Source organism: Taudactylus pleione, unplaced genomic scaffold (genome assembly GCF_031769625.1).
Source record: "Taudactylus pleione unplaced genomic scaffold, aTauple2 ptg000085l, whole genome shotgun sequence".
Lineage (NCBI taxonomy): Eukaryota > Metazoa > Chordata > Amphibia > Anura > Myobatrachidae > Taudactylus > Taudactylus pleione.
In genome coordinates, this window is record NW_028284487.1 from 6189603 (window position 1) to 6207827 (window position 18225).

The window sequence follows — 18225 nt, forward strand, 5'->3', positions numbered from 1 at the left end:
TACAGCGCCATATTCCTCCAATTGGTGACTTTTTGTCACGGAATCCTGCTTACCATGTCCTAATTAGTCTTCTTACTAAATTTGTGATGTTCTGATTGTTACATCAAGCTACAGATAGCTCTGAATAAGGGAAAGTTAATTATGGTCATACATAAATATATATTTATGTAAAAAGAACATATGTGTGTGTTATAATCACCTCTCATTGCTGTAGTAAGACACGAGTCTTATAAGATCTGGAAAGGTAAATGCTGAGTGTTCCAGAGAGAGACCTGCATAAAGAAAAAAACGTTACCATGCTAATTCATCAACATAAGCGCAACATGACTTTTGTGGGCTTGGTTAGGTGCTTGAACTGAATATCTTGTTCTTGGAGGATCAGAAGAGGATAGAGTCCAACTGACAATGCTAGCAAAGCATATAAGATATATAGTCTGTGCTCACTGATAGAGCTATGATATTGTAATGTCACTATCTCCTTTGTCCTATTGAGTACCTGTAGGTTGCACAGCACATTTGAAAACTGTCCCAAAAAAAAATTAAAATAAAGTAACAATCCACAAAATAATGAATAATAATATAAATATAACATTGACTTCAGCAAAGGCTAATGATAATGTAGACTAGGGGTAGGCAACCAGTGGCATTTAAGCTGCAGTGGAACTATACATCCCAGTATGCCCTGTCGGCATCGTTATGTATTGCCAGCTGTCGGGATGCCTACTGTCAAAATACTGACAGCGGCAACCCGTTCGTTGGTATCCCGACAGGGGTTGGGTTCATATACTTACTCTCCCCCTTCTCCCATTAATCCTAATCCTTCTTGTAGCCTAACCCTCCCCACCCCGCACCCTAACCCTCCCCGTTAGCTTCCCCCCCTTCATGCCTAACCCCAGTGGTGCCTGACCTTAAACCTCCCCCCCCATGGGTGCCTACCTCTAACTTCCCCCGGCTATACTACCTAAACCTAACCTGCCTCCCCTCCCCGGCTAGCACTAAGGGTGCCCCGGCTTACCTCCGGTCAGGCTGTCATCCTCCTGGATTCCGGCATCGGGATTAAGATAGGCGTTGGTATTTTGACGCCTATCTTAAGACCCTTGTCGGGCTTCTAGCATCGGGATTGAGACTGCCGACCTCGCGACCGCCGGTCTTATAACTACATCCCTGCCCTGGCACAGGTTTGCTCATAGAACATTCTAAATTGGTGTCAGGGCATGCTGGATGTGAAATTCCACACCCTGATGTAGAATATAGGACATACATGGGGGTTGATTCTGAGTCGCACGCAATCTGCCCGGAATTCCTATTTTCACGTAATTGAGTGATTTTCTTTTTTAACTGCACATGTGCAAAAATTTCTGAAAGCCCCCACAGCGCATGCGTTACACACAGTGTATGCACAAAGGTGCTCTTCCAATCAGGTCGAATGGCGTTCCTGGGCGATGACTGGACAGTGGATAGAAGTGCACTCAGTGGGTGCATTAATGCAAGCGGCTGCAATCCCATTGGGGACCACGGTCAGACAAAGAAACCTCTCTTGCCATAGGGCTGGTGAAAGTTTTGATGATGCAATCAATGGTTCCATACAAGGACGCACCAATCAGTATGACAATGGGCATATATGCTAAAGGTGGGTGTCTCAGTCCTTGCACATTCAGCCGCATGGATGTGTTTGTAGCAGCATTTGCATAAACTCACAGATGGGCAATCGCCAATAGACGCTCATGCGTGCGACTCAGACTCAGGCCCACAATGGCAAACATTTATGTCTATTTCACAAGATGCAGAGTTGATATATGACCAGTGGGTGGCAGTGGTGCATTTCCTGTATATGATAAGCTACATTCAGCCAGATGACACAGCTGGACTATGTAATTTAGATGATGCAAGGAAAGCATACTGGAATTGTGCATGTGCAACAGCACCCCCTAGTGCTGAAACCACTGAAAGTTTCCATTGCCCCCCTGGTGAGGAAAAAAAATAGCTTGATCATTTCTAAAATATTTTTACTGATACTTTATTGCATAGTCGGCCCTGGACATAGGCAACTAAGGCTCTTGCCTAGAGCAACCTAGCTCCAGAAGGAGTGCCCAGGGACAGGCTAGGCTGCCACACATCTGGATTAACAGAGCCCCTGTCCCTGCGAGTGCCCTTTAGTACATTCTGGCGCTATGATCGCATCTTGCAATGCAATTATAGGTGCTAATATCACATACAGATCGCATTGCAAATGCGATCATTAATAAATGGGCCCCTATATGAGGCATCTTGCCTATCAGGTGGTGTTTGAGGGTATATGGAAGTTATTGGCTATATAGATGTTTGTGGGGTCTATGGAGGCATATTAATATGACTGCTAGGTCTAATGTACATGATATTAATTTGTCAAATTGTATGCATTAAATATTTATAAGTTTAAAAAAAAAAATGATTTTATTTTTTAGCATTTACTTATATAGCACCAGCATAATATACATAGCACCTGCATACAGGATTCTGTTGTGGTTTATAATTGGGAAAAGATGACCACCCAGGTTTACAGGAGTGCCCATGGCTCTGGCATCATCCCTTCTGGGAGCACAGACCTAATTGCAGACTGAGTTGGGTGCAAGGCTCCCCCAGCTCTTACCCAGTGGAGAAGGGGTGGGAGTTCTCTTCCAGTGGAGAAGGGGTGGGAGCGCTGCACTTCACTACCCTACACAGCACTGTTACTGCTCCATAATGTACAGTCTGTGCAGAATACTGCTGATGGCGTCTGTGGGAGTCACTAGTGCCCTGCATAGAGTTTCTAACCTCATCACAAGCATCAGCAGTGCTGCAATGATATGAGCTATGTGAGGATGGATGTGAGTGAGGTGGGTAGTTTTGATACAGTATGTGAAAAGTGTGCATGTGCCTAACCACAGAAGACTAGAGCGGGGCCCTGCAAAGTAGAGGGACCAGCATAGCCAAGCCCACCTCACCGTTGGGCACCATAGCCGTCTCAGGACGCTGCTATGGTAGTAGTTCCTCAAATGTTCCCCACCATTCTCTCCCTGTCAGTTGTGATCACCATCCTCTTTTATAGTCATTGATATATGACAATATCAATAGAGATAAGTTACGAAAGTGACTGCAGAGCAAATGGGTCCCAGTCTGAAGATGGTGACTCGTCAGGGCTCATATAGGTGGTGGTCTCGGTCTCTGCCTCTCAGTAAAGCTCCACACTGATATGATCCATCTCCCGCGCTCCCGTTTCACCCTCACAGGCACAGCTGAGAAAATCAGTGAGCCTGGCACTGTCAGAGAGTAGGCTTCTCCTTTATTACAGCCTTTGGGAAGTGAGCTGAAGGGCAATTGAGCACCGAGATTAGGACAGAGGCCCTGATTCAGAGACAGAGGATTCGCTGACAGAGCGAATCCTCCTGGCCGCTCGCATAGCTGTGGGTGACCACCCACAGCTATAGCGAGTGGCCAGGAAGATGGTCGCGATGGTCAAGACCATCGCGACCATCGTGCTTGCGACTCAGACCCTTGTGGTAGGGTCTCGTTGCCGCAAGCCCCAGAGAGATTTCGGCTCTAACAGAGTCGGAATCTCTCCACTGACATCACTTGTGATGTCAGAGGGGCCGCCCCCAGACGGTAGTCGTTCTCATGGGAACGCCTCCGTCTGGGCAGCCACCCCCACCGGCCCGCCCACCAAAGGGGCATGCTGACACTCAACATCGACAGCACGCCCCCTTTGGTGCGAGAACCGGAGCGACGGCTTGCCCGTCGCTATCCGGGTCTCGTGCATGCGCACGACGGAGCCGGCTCCGTCGTGCGCATGCGCTCTGGGCCACCATCGACCCGGTTGCGAGCGCTTGTGACCGGGTCTGAATCAGACCCAGAGTACTGACATGAAGAAGATCAGCAATCAAAGTCGAATTTCCTGTATTAGAAAGTATCCCCCACAGGTAGGAGCAGGTTGGTCCCTGACCTCTCCTCCCCTCTATTTACACTCACTGGAAACTGCAATCTTCTCAGCCCTGAGTGCCCTGCAAACTTGGGGCTGTCATGTAAGATTGAAAAGCTGCCAATAAGGAAAGAGCACATGAAGCATGACCATCGGAAATACTGTGAGAACTTAGAGGAAAAATTAACCAGGGCACTTCTATGGGGCATAAAATTAGCAACCGCTGTATAGAGAGGCGTCTCCTAGTAACATTATGGTTGTTATGAGGCCCACAAACTTCCTGCTACACCCCTGTGTACAAACCAGGGTCCCAGATCAGGTTAATCCACCACTGTTGCTTATGGGTGTTCTTGAATAGGGTTTGTAGCCAATTTGGTCAAATTACTTATAAGACCACTACAAATAAGAAGAAAAATATTATTTTAAAAGTTTGACTTTAACTCCAAACTTAGGGCCTGATTTAGCACAGATCACAATTGTGATCACAGCTGGGTAATCGCACGCAATGCAGCTGCGAAAATATGCTAATGTCTGCCACCACTCAGCCAGTATAGAGACGCCCACTACTGCTTTCTCACATCCGAAATACCTCGCATCCTGCGTGTACATCGGTACCATCGAAGCACATCGGCCCCTCACGTACAATTACAGCAGCTCTGACCCGCCGCAGAAATTGCAAGTCGAGTTGCACACAGTAAGTACTCAAGCTAAGTAGGCAATCACAATGGCTAATTTATGCATGCTATGCAATGGCGTTCAAACGGACAGACACGCCTGCGTTTCTCCGACCACTCCCCCGTCACCACCCCCCAAACACTCACTATCTGTCACTCACTGTGCGATGGATTCCTGTCTGCGTGCATAATCGCAGTGTGATCGCGGCGCACGCACAGTACACAACAATCGGCCGATCTGCTTATGCGTTTGCAATAGAGATCCGTGCTGAATCAGGCCCTTAGATATTAAAGTTGTGAATATGATGTTATGTTGATCATCGGAACAAATTCTAATATAAAATGATTAACATACTGTATTTCCTTAACTTGATGTTACGAACACCAAATTCATAAACATTATTTGCATCTTTTGTTATTTTAAGCTAAATGGAAGTGTTATCCTATGTTTATATGATGTTGTTAAGGCTTTTATAAAATTATTTGTTTATAGTTATATTGATGTGCTTTGTGTACAATAGGCTGAAAAATATTGTGATGAGACTTGTGTCATCTTTATATATTTTATAACAGTTCAAAAAAATTACAATGTAATTACGTCATCTGTAACCTACTGAAATACTCATGGAATTACAGTACCTACATAGTTATTTTGGTAAAGGAAGATTGATCTGCAATAAGAAGATAAATTGGTTCCCAAAGCAGTGGGGAGTACTCATTATACGTTATTATATATGCAGGTAGTACCTATTATATGTTAGTATTATATACTGGTAGCAGGTGGTACTGTACTCGTTATACATTTTTATATACTAGTAGCAGGTAGTACCTATTATATGTTAGTATTATATACTGGTAGCAGGTGGTACTGTACTCGTTATACATTTTTATATACTAGTAGCAGGTAGTACCCATTATGTTATTATAGAGAAGTGATAACCAGGGATCATAAGTGGATTGTTAGCAGCTGACATGAAAGTGACACTGCCAATACCCCTTGAAAGAACAAATGAACAAAAAATATATGTCTGCGCTTATAACCACTAAAAATAAGAGCTGTTAATCACAATTCATTAGCAACATAATTTCTTAAAATAACAAACAAAATATAACTGCAGTTCCTAGCATATTGGATACAATGTTAGATCAATAATAACAACATGTAACAATCAGTGTACTGAATGGTATATTGAAATAATTATCCAAAAATAGTCCCAATCGGTAAAAATACCTTAAAAAGTGACTCGTGAACAATAATAAAATGTTCTGTAATTCAGAATATAAGAGTGTATGACCTTTCTCAGTAAAATACATAATGGTGTATTATTAGCCTTTCCTTAAATCCAGGTGATAATATCCGACAAATGGAACTTGTTTGCAATGTCACTCACCGCTCCCCTATAGTGAAATAACACAGATATCCCGGAATCCTGGCTTGCAATTAACCCTTGGTTTGTAATAGGGTGCGATGCAGCTCCTGTAGTAATGGAGTGGATAGTGTAGCGGCGTGGTGAGCCTCCGGCAATTGAGAGTATGCCGATGATTCCACGCGCTGTGCTCGCAGAATGAACACCAACAGATACTGGTTGCAGGTTGTACTTGGCGGTCAGAATCCCAACAGGGGTAACATACCGACACTTGTTGGTCGGTATGCTAACCCTCCTCCTCTCCCTACCCTAACCTTAACCCTCCCTTTTTGCTGCCGAACCCTAACCTACCCCCCTAGTGCCTGAACCTAACCTCCCTCTCCCCACACCCTAAACCTAACCCTCCCCCCTTAGTGCCTAACCATAACCTCTCCCTAGTGCCTAACCCTAACCATCCCCCCAACCCCGCTACTTACCTTCAGCATCCCAGCAGTTGGGATGCTGGCGCCAGGATTCTGACCGGCGTCGGTATTCTGGCGCCGATTATGTAAGCATCGGCATCCCATACTCATTATATGTTTTTATATCCTGGCAGCAGCAAGTACTCATTATATGTTATTATTATTATTATACTCGTAGCAAGTACCAATAATTATATACTGCTGGTAGGAGGGTAGTACACATTATACACTTGTAGCAGGTAGTACTCATTAAACGTTATTATATACTGCTGCTTAGTGCTTAAAGTGGTCCTAGAAAAGTAGTGAATTCACCCTCCCCCCTTGGAGCCTTGGAGCTTCTTAAATAAAGGGACAGCTGTAGTAATGCCCCTGTAGAAGTAATGCCGCCAATAGAAATGTACGCTGCAGTAATGCCCCCAGTGGTAGTGCCCCCCGGTGGTAATGCCCCCAGTGGTAATGTCCCCTGCAGTAATGCTCCCTGAAGAAGTAATGCCTCCAGTAATAGTGCCCCCTGTAATATTGTCGCACACACACAAACCCCCCCCCCCCCCACAATACTGACCTTAAGCCCCGTCTCTCCCATCTCCCATAGTGCACACTGCGGGAGCCGGAAGCCGGTGCTCAGGAGTGAACTCCCGCCTCCGGCTGCCGCTGGCGCTTTGGGGAAGGAGCTGGGAGCCCAGTGGTAACAAAATCTCAGCAGGCACCCAGCAGATGGAGCCTCCCTGTGGTGCCTCCCTGTGGTGGGCCGGAAGAGACGGAACTGGTTCCGTCTCCAAATAGAAGTGATGGAACGCAGTTTCACCCCATTCTGGCCCACTTTAACCCCTGCTGCTTATTCATTATTATATACTGCTGGTAGCAGGTAGTACTCATTATACATTTTATACTGGTAGTGGGTAGTGCGCATTATACATTATAATACACTGGTAACAGGTAATACTAATAATACATTATTATATACTGCTGGTATCAGGTAGTACTCATTATGCATTATTATACACTGGTAGGAGGAGGAGGTACTCATTATACATTATTATATACTGGTAGTGGGTAATACACATTATACACTGGTAACAGGTAGTACTAACTATACGTTATCATATACTGCTGGTAGCAGGCGGTACTCATTATACATTATATACTGATAGTGGGTAGTATACATTTTACGCTTCTATACTGTATACTGGCTTCAGGTAGTACTCATTATACATTATTATATACTAATAGTGGGTAGTACACATTATTATACACTGGTAACAGGTAGTACTAAATATACGTTATTATATACTGCTGGTAGCAGGTAGTACTCATTATACATTATTACATACTGATAGTGGGTAGTACACATAGTACGCTAATATACTGTATACTGGCTTCAGCAGGGTTTACCCATAATATGTTTGTAGCAGTTAGTACTCATTACTCTATATACAGATTACTGCTGGTTTGTACTATAACTTTACTTGACTATATTATATTATATGCTGGTCATTATTTTACTGTGGAACCTGCATTGTTATTGTGAAATTCAGTGTATTTCTGTATTCTCCCTTATTCATATAATAAGACTAATGCAAATTTGAATAAAGTCATAACAGCTCATTTACATACCTATATGTGTGGCTAGCAATGTGAATGACCTTGTCTAGTAGTTTTGATCTGACAATTTTGGAACCTTGCTTGGTAGCGTACCTGAAGGGCCATCATGTATGTATGACTGATGAATGAAGCTTGGTCCACAGTCATCTGATAAGCGCACACAGAGGACCAGCTGCTGCCGAGTGTTAGATCTTCTCACCAGGAATGTCTGCAAGATGAAATAGTTGAATGATTTAGATCTATGAGTCACAAGGCATACTGAGAAGGACGGAAAACCGTTTTTTACATGTGCTTCCAAAGGAATTATCAAATATAGGTGATGTCTATGAATAACACCAGATAGATATTAGCTAGATAGATATGTACCTTTGTACTTTAATCTGGGTTCCCTATATAGTCTAGAAATGAAGGCATATATTTAGTCTATCAGTAATGTCCACACACCTCATGCCTGATCTACTTTCTTCTGTAATCAAAACCTCACCACAAAGCCACAGCTGTACAACTCCACAAGTGTAAGCAATAACATCTCTTACAGAGACACTTCTCACAGAAAAGCAGTCTAATTACAACTGAAGGGGTGTAACTGGGCTGTAATGGGGCGCTCATGTAATGCCGGGTACACACTAGAGGATATGTCGTCCGTTCCGAGGAACGGACGACATATCGGGCACATCGGCCAGTGTGTACCAGCTATGTCGCTGAGGATGAGCACTCCCGCACGTCGTCAGTGACATGCAGATCCGACGGGCGATATCATCAATGGGAGGCCATGCTGCCAAATGCAGCATGGCCCCGGCTGTCACTCCCGGCATCGGCAAGTGTGTTTGCACTTGCCAATGTCGGCACCCCGCCAAGTTCTTCCACATGTGACATCGGCGCTGGCTACAGATCGCTAAGTGTGTACTCAGCTTTAAAGACCAGTCAGGATGTGTCAGCAGTACTGTGGGGTATGGAGAGTTGGACATAAGAGTAAATACACCTGTTTCCAGAAGAATCTTTTTTCACCAATTATAGACAAGTGCGCACTGAAGATGACAAGTACCAATCCAAGCATATAAAGGCAGTGCTCCGCAATATGCGTACAGCTCTGCATATGGGTGAGTACACTAATGCATTTCCCTGCATGCAATAGAGGAGCACATATGGTTCTGTCCAACTATACATCAGGCCCTATGGGTATAAATTGTAAAACATCATTCAGAGAGACGAGACAGAAAGCTGCCAATAGTATAATTTGTTAGTGATACAGGATATGTTGGCAGATATAATATAGATGAGTTATTGTCCATGCGCAAAACTTTTACTAGGTTATCATGGGTTCTGTGACCGGGGCCACCAAGAGCTGAATGTAGCCTAGGTACTGGGGGCATGTCCAAATCATGGAGGCATGGCCACGTCCCCTCTGAAATAAAATAACAAAAATACTATGCATACATTTGTCCCCTTCAGCAGCTGACCCAGGCCGGGCCCAGGGCCTAATGTGACTTTTTAGGCCTTCACCTTTGGCTCCTGCTTTATTTAATGCCCTGTATCAGTTTTTGTGTATATTACACCCCATTGGCCCCTAGTTGTTGTTGTTGTAATTCTGTCCTTTTCTATTTTTTCAGACTCCCTGTCTCTTATGTGTACAATATGGTTCATATAGTCTTAGTCAGAAGGGTCCGTGGTCCATCTTGATTAGGGTGGTATGATCAGTGAGCAATGAGTCCTGTAGTTACTAAGCCCTCCCCTTATACCCTTACTAAAGCTCTCTCTTTGGTACTTACCCCAGGTGGTTCCCTCTGCAGTATATGCAGGGCAGTGGCGGAGTTGACACTGAGGTGAAGCCAGACACTCTGGGTGAGAAGAAGCCTCTCCGAGATGCTGACTGAGGTCGGTGAACCTCTGAGAGAAGGGGAACGGGTGGTTTCTTGAGATGGGTAATCATACACAGGTTCCGTTGTGCTAGAAAGAGAGGCACAATGTACTACAATGATGGTAACTATATCATAATACTGTATAATACTACTGGGAATCCACACATGCACTGTACCTGACAATGCCACAAAGTATTAGGCATATGCTATATAACGGATATTCAGTACTTGTTATCAGTATCTACATGTTAAAAATAAACATTGGCCCTGGTTTAAGGATCAATACACAGTCAAAAAACCTTTACATTGAATATTATTGTTGAGTTGCAAAACACAAACTGTACTAAAATGAATATGCTTTATGCCTAAAAACACAAAGTGGAATGTAAAATAGTATATGTCACTACACTGATAAAAAAAAATAAAAAATGATTCCCTGTATAATAAAATGAAAGATGTGATTATCAGTACAATGCATACATATGCTCATTATAACAGGGCCGGATCCAGGGGTAGCTGAGGCCCTGTGCCGCCTGAGTGATGGAAGCCCCTGTAGTTGTGCGCGCTGCTCGAAAATGGGAGTGTGGCCTAATTACCATAGACCATGCCCCCTAAAATGATGTTATTTGGGGCGTGCCCACATGGCACGCCTCCCATGTAACATCAGGCTGGGGGGAGCCCAGCACTTCGTCACTTGCTGGGCTTCCCCCAGTACTGAATGGAAGCCGCGCACAGACTCGGAGGTCCGGCACAGCTGTAGCGGTGGGGGTACCCAACCTCCCGATTTGACCACCCGCGGCGACTAAGGTCCACAGGCGGAACAGCGGGACAGTGCTGTCCCTCTGAAATCGGGAATGGCTGGGAGGGGTGAGCCCTCTATGAGGTGGCGCCCCTGTTCAACAGCACTGGTCGAACACCCCAAGAGCCAGCCGTGCATTATAAGTGTATTGATCAGTACAGTGAAAATGTTTTGATAAAAATGTCACTGATAATGCTGAGTGTCAACACACCAATAATGATACTGCTCTATAATAATACTTTCAATACACCTATACCGGGCATATGTGTTGTATTTTATAGCTGTATAATCATATAGAGTATCAATGCACTGATCATGAACACGCTGCCCTGAACAATAATATAATCAATACACTATCCAGGTATGAGCATGAACAGATTCATATTTATGTTAGCATTATATGATCATGGGCTAAAAATGATGTAATTCAGCTGATAATAGATGTGGTCCGGGATAGTGGGAGCCACAAACAGACCTAAAGTGAGATATCCCTGTATTAGTGATTGCACATGCTGCCCCACTGGAAAATACTGCTTATTAATATATACTGATAAAGAGTTTGTGTCCTATGTAGCTGTATAATGGTGATGCGTATCAATACATTGCTAATAAACATGCTACCGCATTAATACTAAGCATTACTGTGCTGATAATTATTAATGCCCTGGTTAATGTTATCATTATCAAGCATAAATACATTGGCAATTAACATGCTACACTGTATTATAATAATACTCACTATTAGTATGTTGCACAATGAACATGTTGCCCTGAATAATAATTAGGGTATTAATTAATGGATTATCAACAGGCTATTTATTATTACTAAATATTAATACATTGATTATTAATTTGAACTCCAGTACAAAAATATGACTACAGTGATAATGAACATGCAAGACCTGTGTAATGGTACTATGCATCAATGCACTGGTATGGAGCATGTTTGTTCTATAATGATACGTAATTGTATAATTAATCAAAGTAACATCAGTAAGTTTATACTGGACAAACATTGACGCTAAGTACCAATACACTGATAATGTACATGCTGTTCCTGTGCAGGAGGTGGTTGCTGGGAGATGCTGCCTCCAGGGGGGTTAACACTCAAACGGGGGTCACACAGGCAGTCACATACACACACAATCACTTACATACAGTCACACAACATACTTACTGAAGAAGACTGGGTTCCAACGCTGGAGGGAGAAGACACCGCTTCGGAAGATGATTATTTACTGAGTAATTAAGCTAATTGGAAACTTCCAACAAGGGGCTTATTTATGAAGCAATGATAACCTCTTTCCCCGGCTGTATTTCCACAGTTTGCCATGTTCCTACAGTCTGCATATGAGGACTGCAGTGTCTGCTCACTTTAACAGGTGTCTTTAGATGGGGAACCTAGGAGCCGCAAAAAGGCTTTGCTTGACCCTTGTCGTTTCAAACTACTTTGCACATTTCACAGTGAGACTTCACAGGCAGCGCAAGGCTTCCTGTGACATAGGATGACCCTCACACAGATGCAGGGCTTTGACCGGAGCATCGAAATAGTGAATTGCAGTGCTGCTAAAATCTGTAATACCACAATAATACCTCTTTTCCACCAAAAACCCTGGTCCAACCTGGGTTTTTGGACATGGTTCCAATACAGGTCAGACCCCGATTAACTGCACCTTTGATCTGGGTTACTCCCAGGTCAGCCCTGTTCACACTGAACCCAGGTTTGCCCTGCTAAACCTGTGAGGTCATAAAAAGTGGGAGGTGACTGCTCCACAACCACCAATCAGTTAATTTTAGGCATGACACAGGACGGATAACCTGGATCACACCGTTTACACTGCACCATTACCCGGGGCCATCCTGGGTCCAACCCTGGTAGCTACCTGGGTTGGATTCCCGGGTCACTTGACCAGGATTATTTTTCAGGGACCCTTTTACACTGAGCTGCGACACGGGTAGACCCAGCAATAACCCAGGTTTTAGCTCTGGTGTAAAAGGGGTATAAGTGGCTACACATAATTTTTGGGGGGAGGGGGCATATTCAATTAGGGGTAGGGTTTACCACTCAGGGAAAAGCTCCAGTTTTCAGGCTCAGATCTATTCATTTATTTAGCATTTTCCACGTGTGGTAACCCCTGGGGTAATGCGCCGTAACCCATAGGTTCCGCATAAAATCCTGAGAACTATGGGTTTCCCTGTGTGTGAAATCCCAGAGGCTACATTTAATGCTGATTTTTCCACGCAGCTCCTGAGGCTCTGAGGAAAAATTAGCATTACGCACAGGGATGCAGGACCTAATTGAATAGGTGACGGTCTGAGCTGTCAATTAGTCACAGCTAATTGGATATGCTCCTTATGGGCCCCATACATCTGCGATGGATTGCCGCGGTCCCGCGATGCTGCAACACGGCATCGCAGGAATCCAACATGTTGGATTTCGGCGATTTGACGATCGCGATCAAAAAATTATCGCAATCGTCAAATCGGGGACATTTAACATGTGAAATGTCCGCGATCCGACAACAGATCGCAGAACATCGATGGTGGGCAATCGGAAGTATCCGATGAGCGTTCGGAAATTTCCGATCACATCCGTGCATCGCGCCGATCCATCGCAGATGTATGGGCACCTTAAGTCTACACAAACAGACCATCAAGTAATACAAGTAAATTTTTCCTGGACATAAGAATGAAGTAGAGCACAGGTTCTCAAACTCGGTCCTCAAGACCCCAAACAGTGCATGTTTTCCATGTCTCCTCACAGAATCGCACCTGTGGATCTTTTAAAATGTGTCAGTGAGTAATGAATACACCTGTGCACCTGCTGTGTGACCTGGCAAATGTGTGGGGTCCTGAGAACCGAGTTTGAGAACCACTGATGTAGAGTATCAATACACTGCTAATGAGCATGTGGCTCTGTGTGGTAGTACGTACTAAATATTAATGCACTGATAAGGAGCATCTCCATTATATAATGATTCGTACTTGTATAATCAGTAAATTGAATCAGAGCATACTGCCGAGTATCAATGCACTGATGATGAACATGCTACCCTGTATATTGGCACTATATAGTAACAGAATGAGAATGTGCCAGAATGATGCAGACACACACTCACACTCTCTCTCTCTCTCTCTCTCTCTCTCTCTCTCTCTCTCTCTCTCTCTCTCTCTCTCTCTATATATATATATATATATATACACATGTGCAGGGGATGAAATAAGAGGGTAATTACTGTACCTTGTGGTGCTGGGTACAGGAACACTGTCCATGCCAGGAATTCCAGTGTGTTTCCTCCTTTGTACAAGATGCTAGATCTGAATTTAGGGAAAGGATTATAGTGTCACGTTGCAGTTAAACCAGGAAAGATTATATTACTTCACCGCTGAACTTTGGCAAAACACTTAAACTGTTTTATAAGTAAACGGAAATGTATGCTGTAACGTTATATATACTGTTCTGTGGCTTTACTCTTCCCAGTGGAATATGTAACATAAAAATAAGTTTCTATAGTCTTTATGATCTGCATGATAATAAACCAGCTGTAAGTCATTTGCCTCCTTCTGTACTTATATTTTCTATTACCAAATGTCCAGCCAGTTAATTGTACAACAATACAGAATATGCTGGTGTACTATGAATATAGGATAATAAAATGAATATAATCTCACTTACCTTGTTCTCCCATGGGACACAGAATCCGGAATCTCTCTCACCCTTTTTTTCCCCACCCCTGTGGGTGTTCCCAGAGTGACTAACCTTCAGGGTGTTGCAAGGTATATACGCAGATCCTTCACTCATTATTTCCATGTGCCCCCTCCCCTTCTGAATGAGTCTCTCACGCTGCCTTTCCCCCTACTTGCCTGCTCTGCAAAGACATGTGAAATAAGTGAAGCTTCAGAGATTCCAGGAGGGGAACAATTGGGGACTAGCAGAGATCTAGAGCCCTATAACATATGCAATGTACCTCTATATAATCCACTGTGTACAATGATTTCCATACTTATTTTGCCTTTGCTTGTTTTACAAGTTTGTAAGAACACAATGAGGGTACGGATCCTCTGGAATGACATACTTCAGGATCTTGTTTAAACAAGTTCACACTCTAAGCACTGGTGGCCGAATAGCGTGACATTTTATAATGGGCTGCATTTGCTGAGACAGTACATGTGCAGAAATGTGTTGTACTTCAGTGTCACTGTATTCTTCATTATCTACTTAGTGCACAGACTGATACCCACAGGGCTGGTGGTAAACTCCAAAGCTGAGCTGCAGGTGCCATATTTGCTGAGATCAGCCGTAGCATCTATCCCATCGGCATTTTTATATATTTTAGGAGCACTGATGTATTGGGAACATCTTGTGAATACCTTGTACGCACATTTGTATTAATGAGGCCATTAGGTATGCCACATTCCCATAGGTAACATCAATTATCGTTTAAAATGTGTCTAATAATATAAACGGCAGAGTAAAAGGGCCCATACATCTGCGACTGATTGCCATAATTGCCCGTTCTGCCGACAGGGAAATTCAAGAGATTGAAAAATCTTGATTCCCCAATCCTGACCCAAAAATGGTTAGAATCGTCGAGTTTGGAATTTTTTACAAGTTAAATGTCCCGGATTCGCAGACGGATCGCCAATCATACATGGCCGGCAATTCGAGAGTCGCATTGGATTGGCAGAACAGGGCTGGTAGATGCATTGGGCCCCTTAAGAGAACATGTTGTTATAAGAGGTTCTGATGCAACTTTCAAGTACTGCCCACATGTAGAAAGACCAATGACTTATATCAGCAATCTTCATTTCATCCAATCAACAAGCTGCAAACTGGAAAGAGGATGAGCCATTTTGAGTAGATGGATTAACAGGAGAAATGGAGAAAGTAAGAACATGGGTGGGGGGGTTTATAAAACCTTCTAATGACGACCAGTGGAGGTGTTGCCCATAGCAACCAGATTCTAGCAGCTAGTTATTATTTCATAGAATATACCAGAAAAATGGTATCCAGTCATGATGTCAACAATCAGAATGTTCACATGGACGTTTCGTCGACATGTGGCATGCTGGCATACATTATGCCGATATGGTCATAATATCAACATAGTCATTGTGCATATCGTCACTCACAATGTTGACAGTACATTTTAGTGCTAGATTTAGGTTTATGGGTAGAGTTAGGGTAGCGTTAGTGTATGGTTAGGTTTAGGGTTATGGTAGGATACGGCAAGGTTAGTGTTAGGGTAGGATAGGGCAAGGTTAGTGTTAGGGTAGGGTTAACATAGGGATAGGGTTAGGGCTAGTGCAAGGATTATGGTAGGGTTAAGGTCTTTGGTACAGTTAGTGTAAGGGTAGTGTTAGGGTGGGGTTAATTTTGGGCTAGGTTTAGGATTATGGTAGGGTTAGTGTTAGGGTAAGGCTAGGTTTAGGCTGTGTTATGGTAGGGTTGGTGTTATGATAGTGTTAGGTTTAGGGTTATGGTAATGTTAGTGTTAGGGTAGGGTTAACGTAGGAGTAATGTGTTTTAGGGTCAGGATTATGGTAGGGTTAGTGTCTTTTGGGTTAGTGTTAGGGTAGAACTAGTGTTAGAGTATGGTTAGGATTAGCATAGATTTAGGGTAAGGCTAGGTTTAGGCTGGGTTATGGTAGGGTTAATGTTAGGTTAGGTTTAGGATTATGGTAGGGTTAGTGTTAGGGTAGAGATATCTTTAGGGCAGGGTTAGGATTAGCATAGGGTTAGTGTTACGTTAGGTTAAAGCTAGGTTTAGGATTATGGTAGGGTTAGTGCTAGAGTAGAGCTAATGTTAGGGTAGGGTTAGGATTAGCACAGGGTTAGGGTAAGGCTAGGTTTAGGCAGGGTTATGGTAGGTTAGGGTAAAGTTAAGATGGGGTTAGTGTAAGGTTAGGTTTAGGATTATGGTAGGGTTAGTGTTAGGGTAGAGTTTGGATTAGCATAGGGTTAGTGGTACGGTAGGATTAGGGTAAGGCTAGGTTTAGACTGAGTCATGGTATGACTAGTGTTAGGGTAGAGTTAGGGTAGGGTAAGGGCTTAAATAGTGACCATGTCAACATTGTGTTGGTTGAAATAATGTCCATGTCGACAACCTGGTTGGTTGCTATTGGCAATACCACTCCATTACCTTTAGAAGGTTTAATAAATCTCATAGTGAGAGATAGGGAGATCAGGAGATAATAGAGATCAGGAGATAATAGAGAACACAAAGAGCTAGTTGCAGATTGCGGATCGGCAGCCATCCAGTCATGAAGAGACACCAGTGGCATTTCGAAATTTGCACCGGCCGCAAACCAATCGCAGCTCGTAGACTGACAGCCATTCAGGAGTGGTCACCACTACAACCTTCCCTGCCTTGTGCCCCCAGGTCCAGCCTTCCCTGCCCCGTGCCCCCCCCACCAAGGTCTAGCCTTCCATGCCCTGTGCCCTTTTTTAGTCCAGCCTTCCGTGCCCTGTGCCACTCCCCCACCATGACTAGCTATTCCTGTGCCCCCAATAGGTCCAGCCCTCTCTGTCTAGTCCACCATGCATTGTGCCCCCAGGTTCAGCCCTCCCTACCCTGCATCCTACCTTGGTCCAGCTTCACCTGCCCTGTGCCCCCCATTAAGATCCAGTCTTCCCTGCCCTCCCATGTCTAGCCATCCCTGTGCCTCCAATAGGTCCAGCCCTCCCTGTTCTGTACTTCCTCTTAGTCCATCCCTCCCTGCCCTGTGCCCCCCAGGTCCAGCCATCCCTGCCCTGCATGCCCCTTTGGTCCAGCCCTCCCTGCCATGCATCCCCAATGTCCAGCCTTCTCTGTCCTGTGACCTTCCAGTAGCAGCTCTCCCATATCCAGACATAACTGGTCTCCCATATATTTTCCCCACCACCCACCTTTCCCATGTGCTCTTCACAAACCACTTTTCTCTCTTTCCACCAACCCATTTCATCTTCCACTTCTTTCTCCTTCATCCCTTACCATCCTCCTCTTCTGCTGAAGGCAATGGAGACCTTCTGGCAGACGATCAGAAGCGATGTGGCAAAATCTGAGATGGCAGGAAAGCACAATCTTCTGCTGTAATAAATTTTTCCTTCTAACGCTAGTATCGCTGGTGAAAACCCTGATGGCAGGAATATTTGCCAGTTTTCACCAGTGAAGGCATCCACATATGAACTGTACAAGTGTTATGGTGGTACATGTATCACCATAATAGCCTACCTATTTTATGTGGAATCTGTATTTAATGCCGGTGGCTGAATAGCCGCCCGATCCAATTACTGACAGTGGAACCCCGACGGACCTAATTCCCGACTGGGGCTGGTAAGTAACCTAACCCTACCCTCTCCCCCCCTACCCTCCCTTAGTGGTGCCTAACCCTAATCTCCCCCCATTAGTGCCTAAACCTAAACCCCCCTGCCCGCACTCTAAACTTAACCCTCACCCCCATAGTGGTGCTTAACCCTAACCCCCGTAGTGGTGCCTAACTCTAACCCCCCTTTACCTACTCTAAGCCTCCCGGGGGTTGCCTAACCC

At 44.3% G+C, this 18225-nt stretch overlaps 1 protein-coding gene across 1 annotated transcript in view; it reads right to left on the reverse strand.

Annotated features, from left to right (window-relative positions):
* Positions 1-14678, reverse strand: part of RIN1 (Ras and Rab interactor 1) — a 40434-nt gene extending 25756 nt beyond the window's left edge. Inside the window, exons 1-5 of the mRNA XM_088468328.1 lie at positions 14373-14678; positions 13938-14014; positions 9808-9985; positions 8132-8246; positions 200-272 (exon numbers count right to left, since the gene is read on the reverse strand). Of these exons, the coding sequence (XP_088324454.1) occupies positions 200-272; positions 8132-8246; positions 9808-9985; positions 13938-13969 (398 nt within the window). The 5' untranslated portion in view covers positions 13970-14014; positions 14373-14678. The remainder of the gene's footprint in view (positions 1-199; positions 273-8131; positions 8247-9807; positions 9986-13937; positions 14015-14372) is intronic.
* Positions 14679-18225: the final 3547 nt, after the last annotated feature.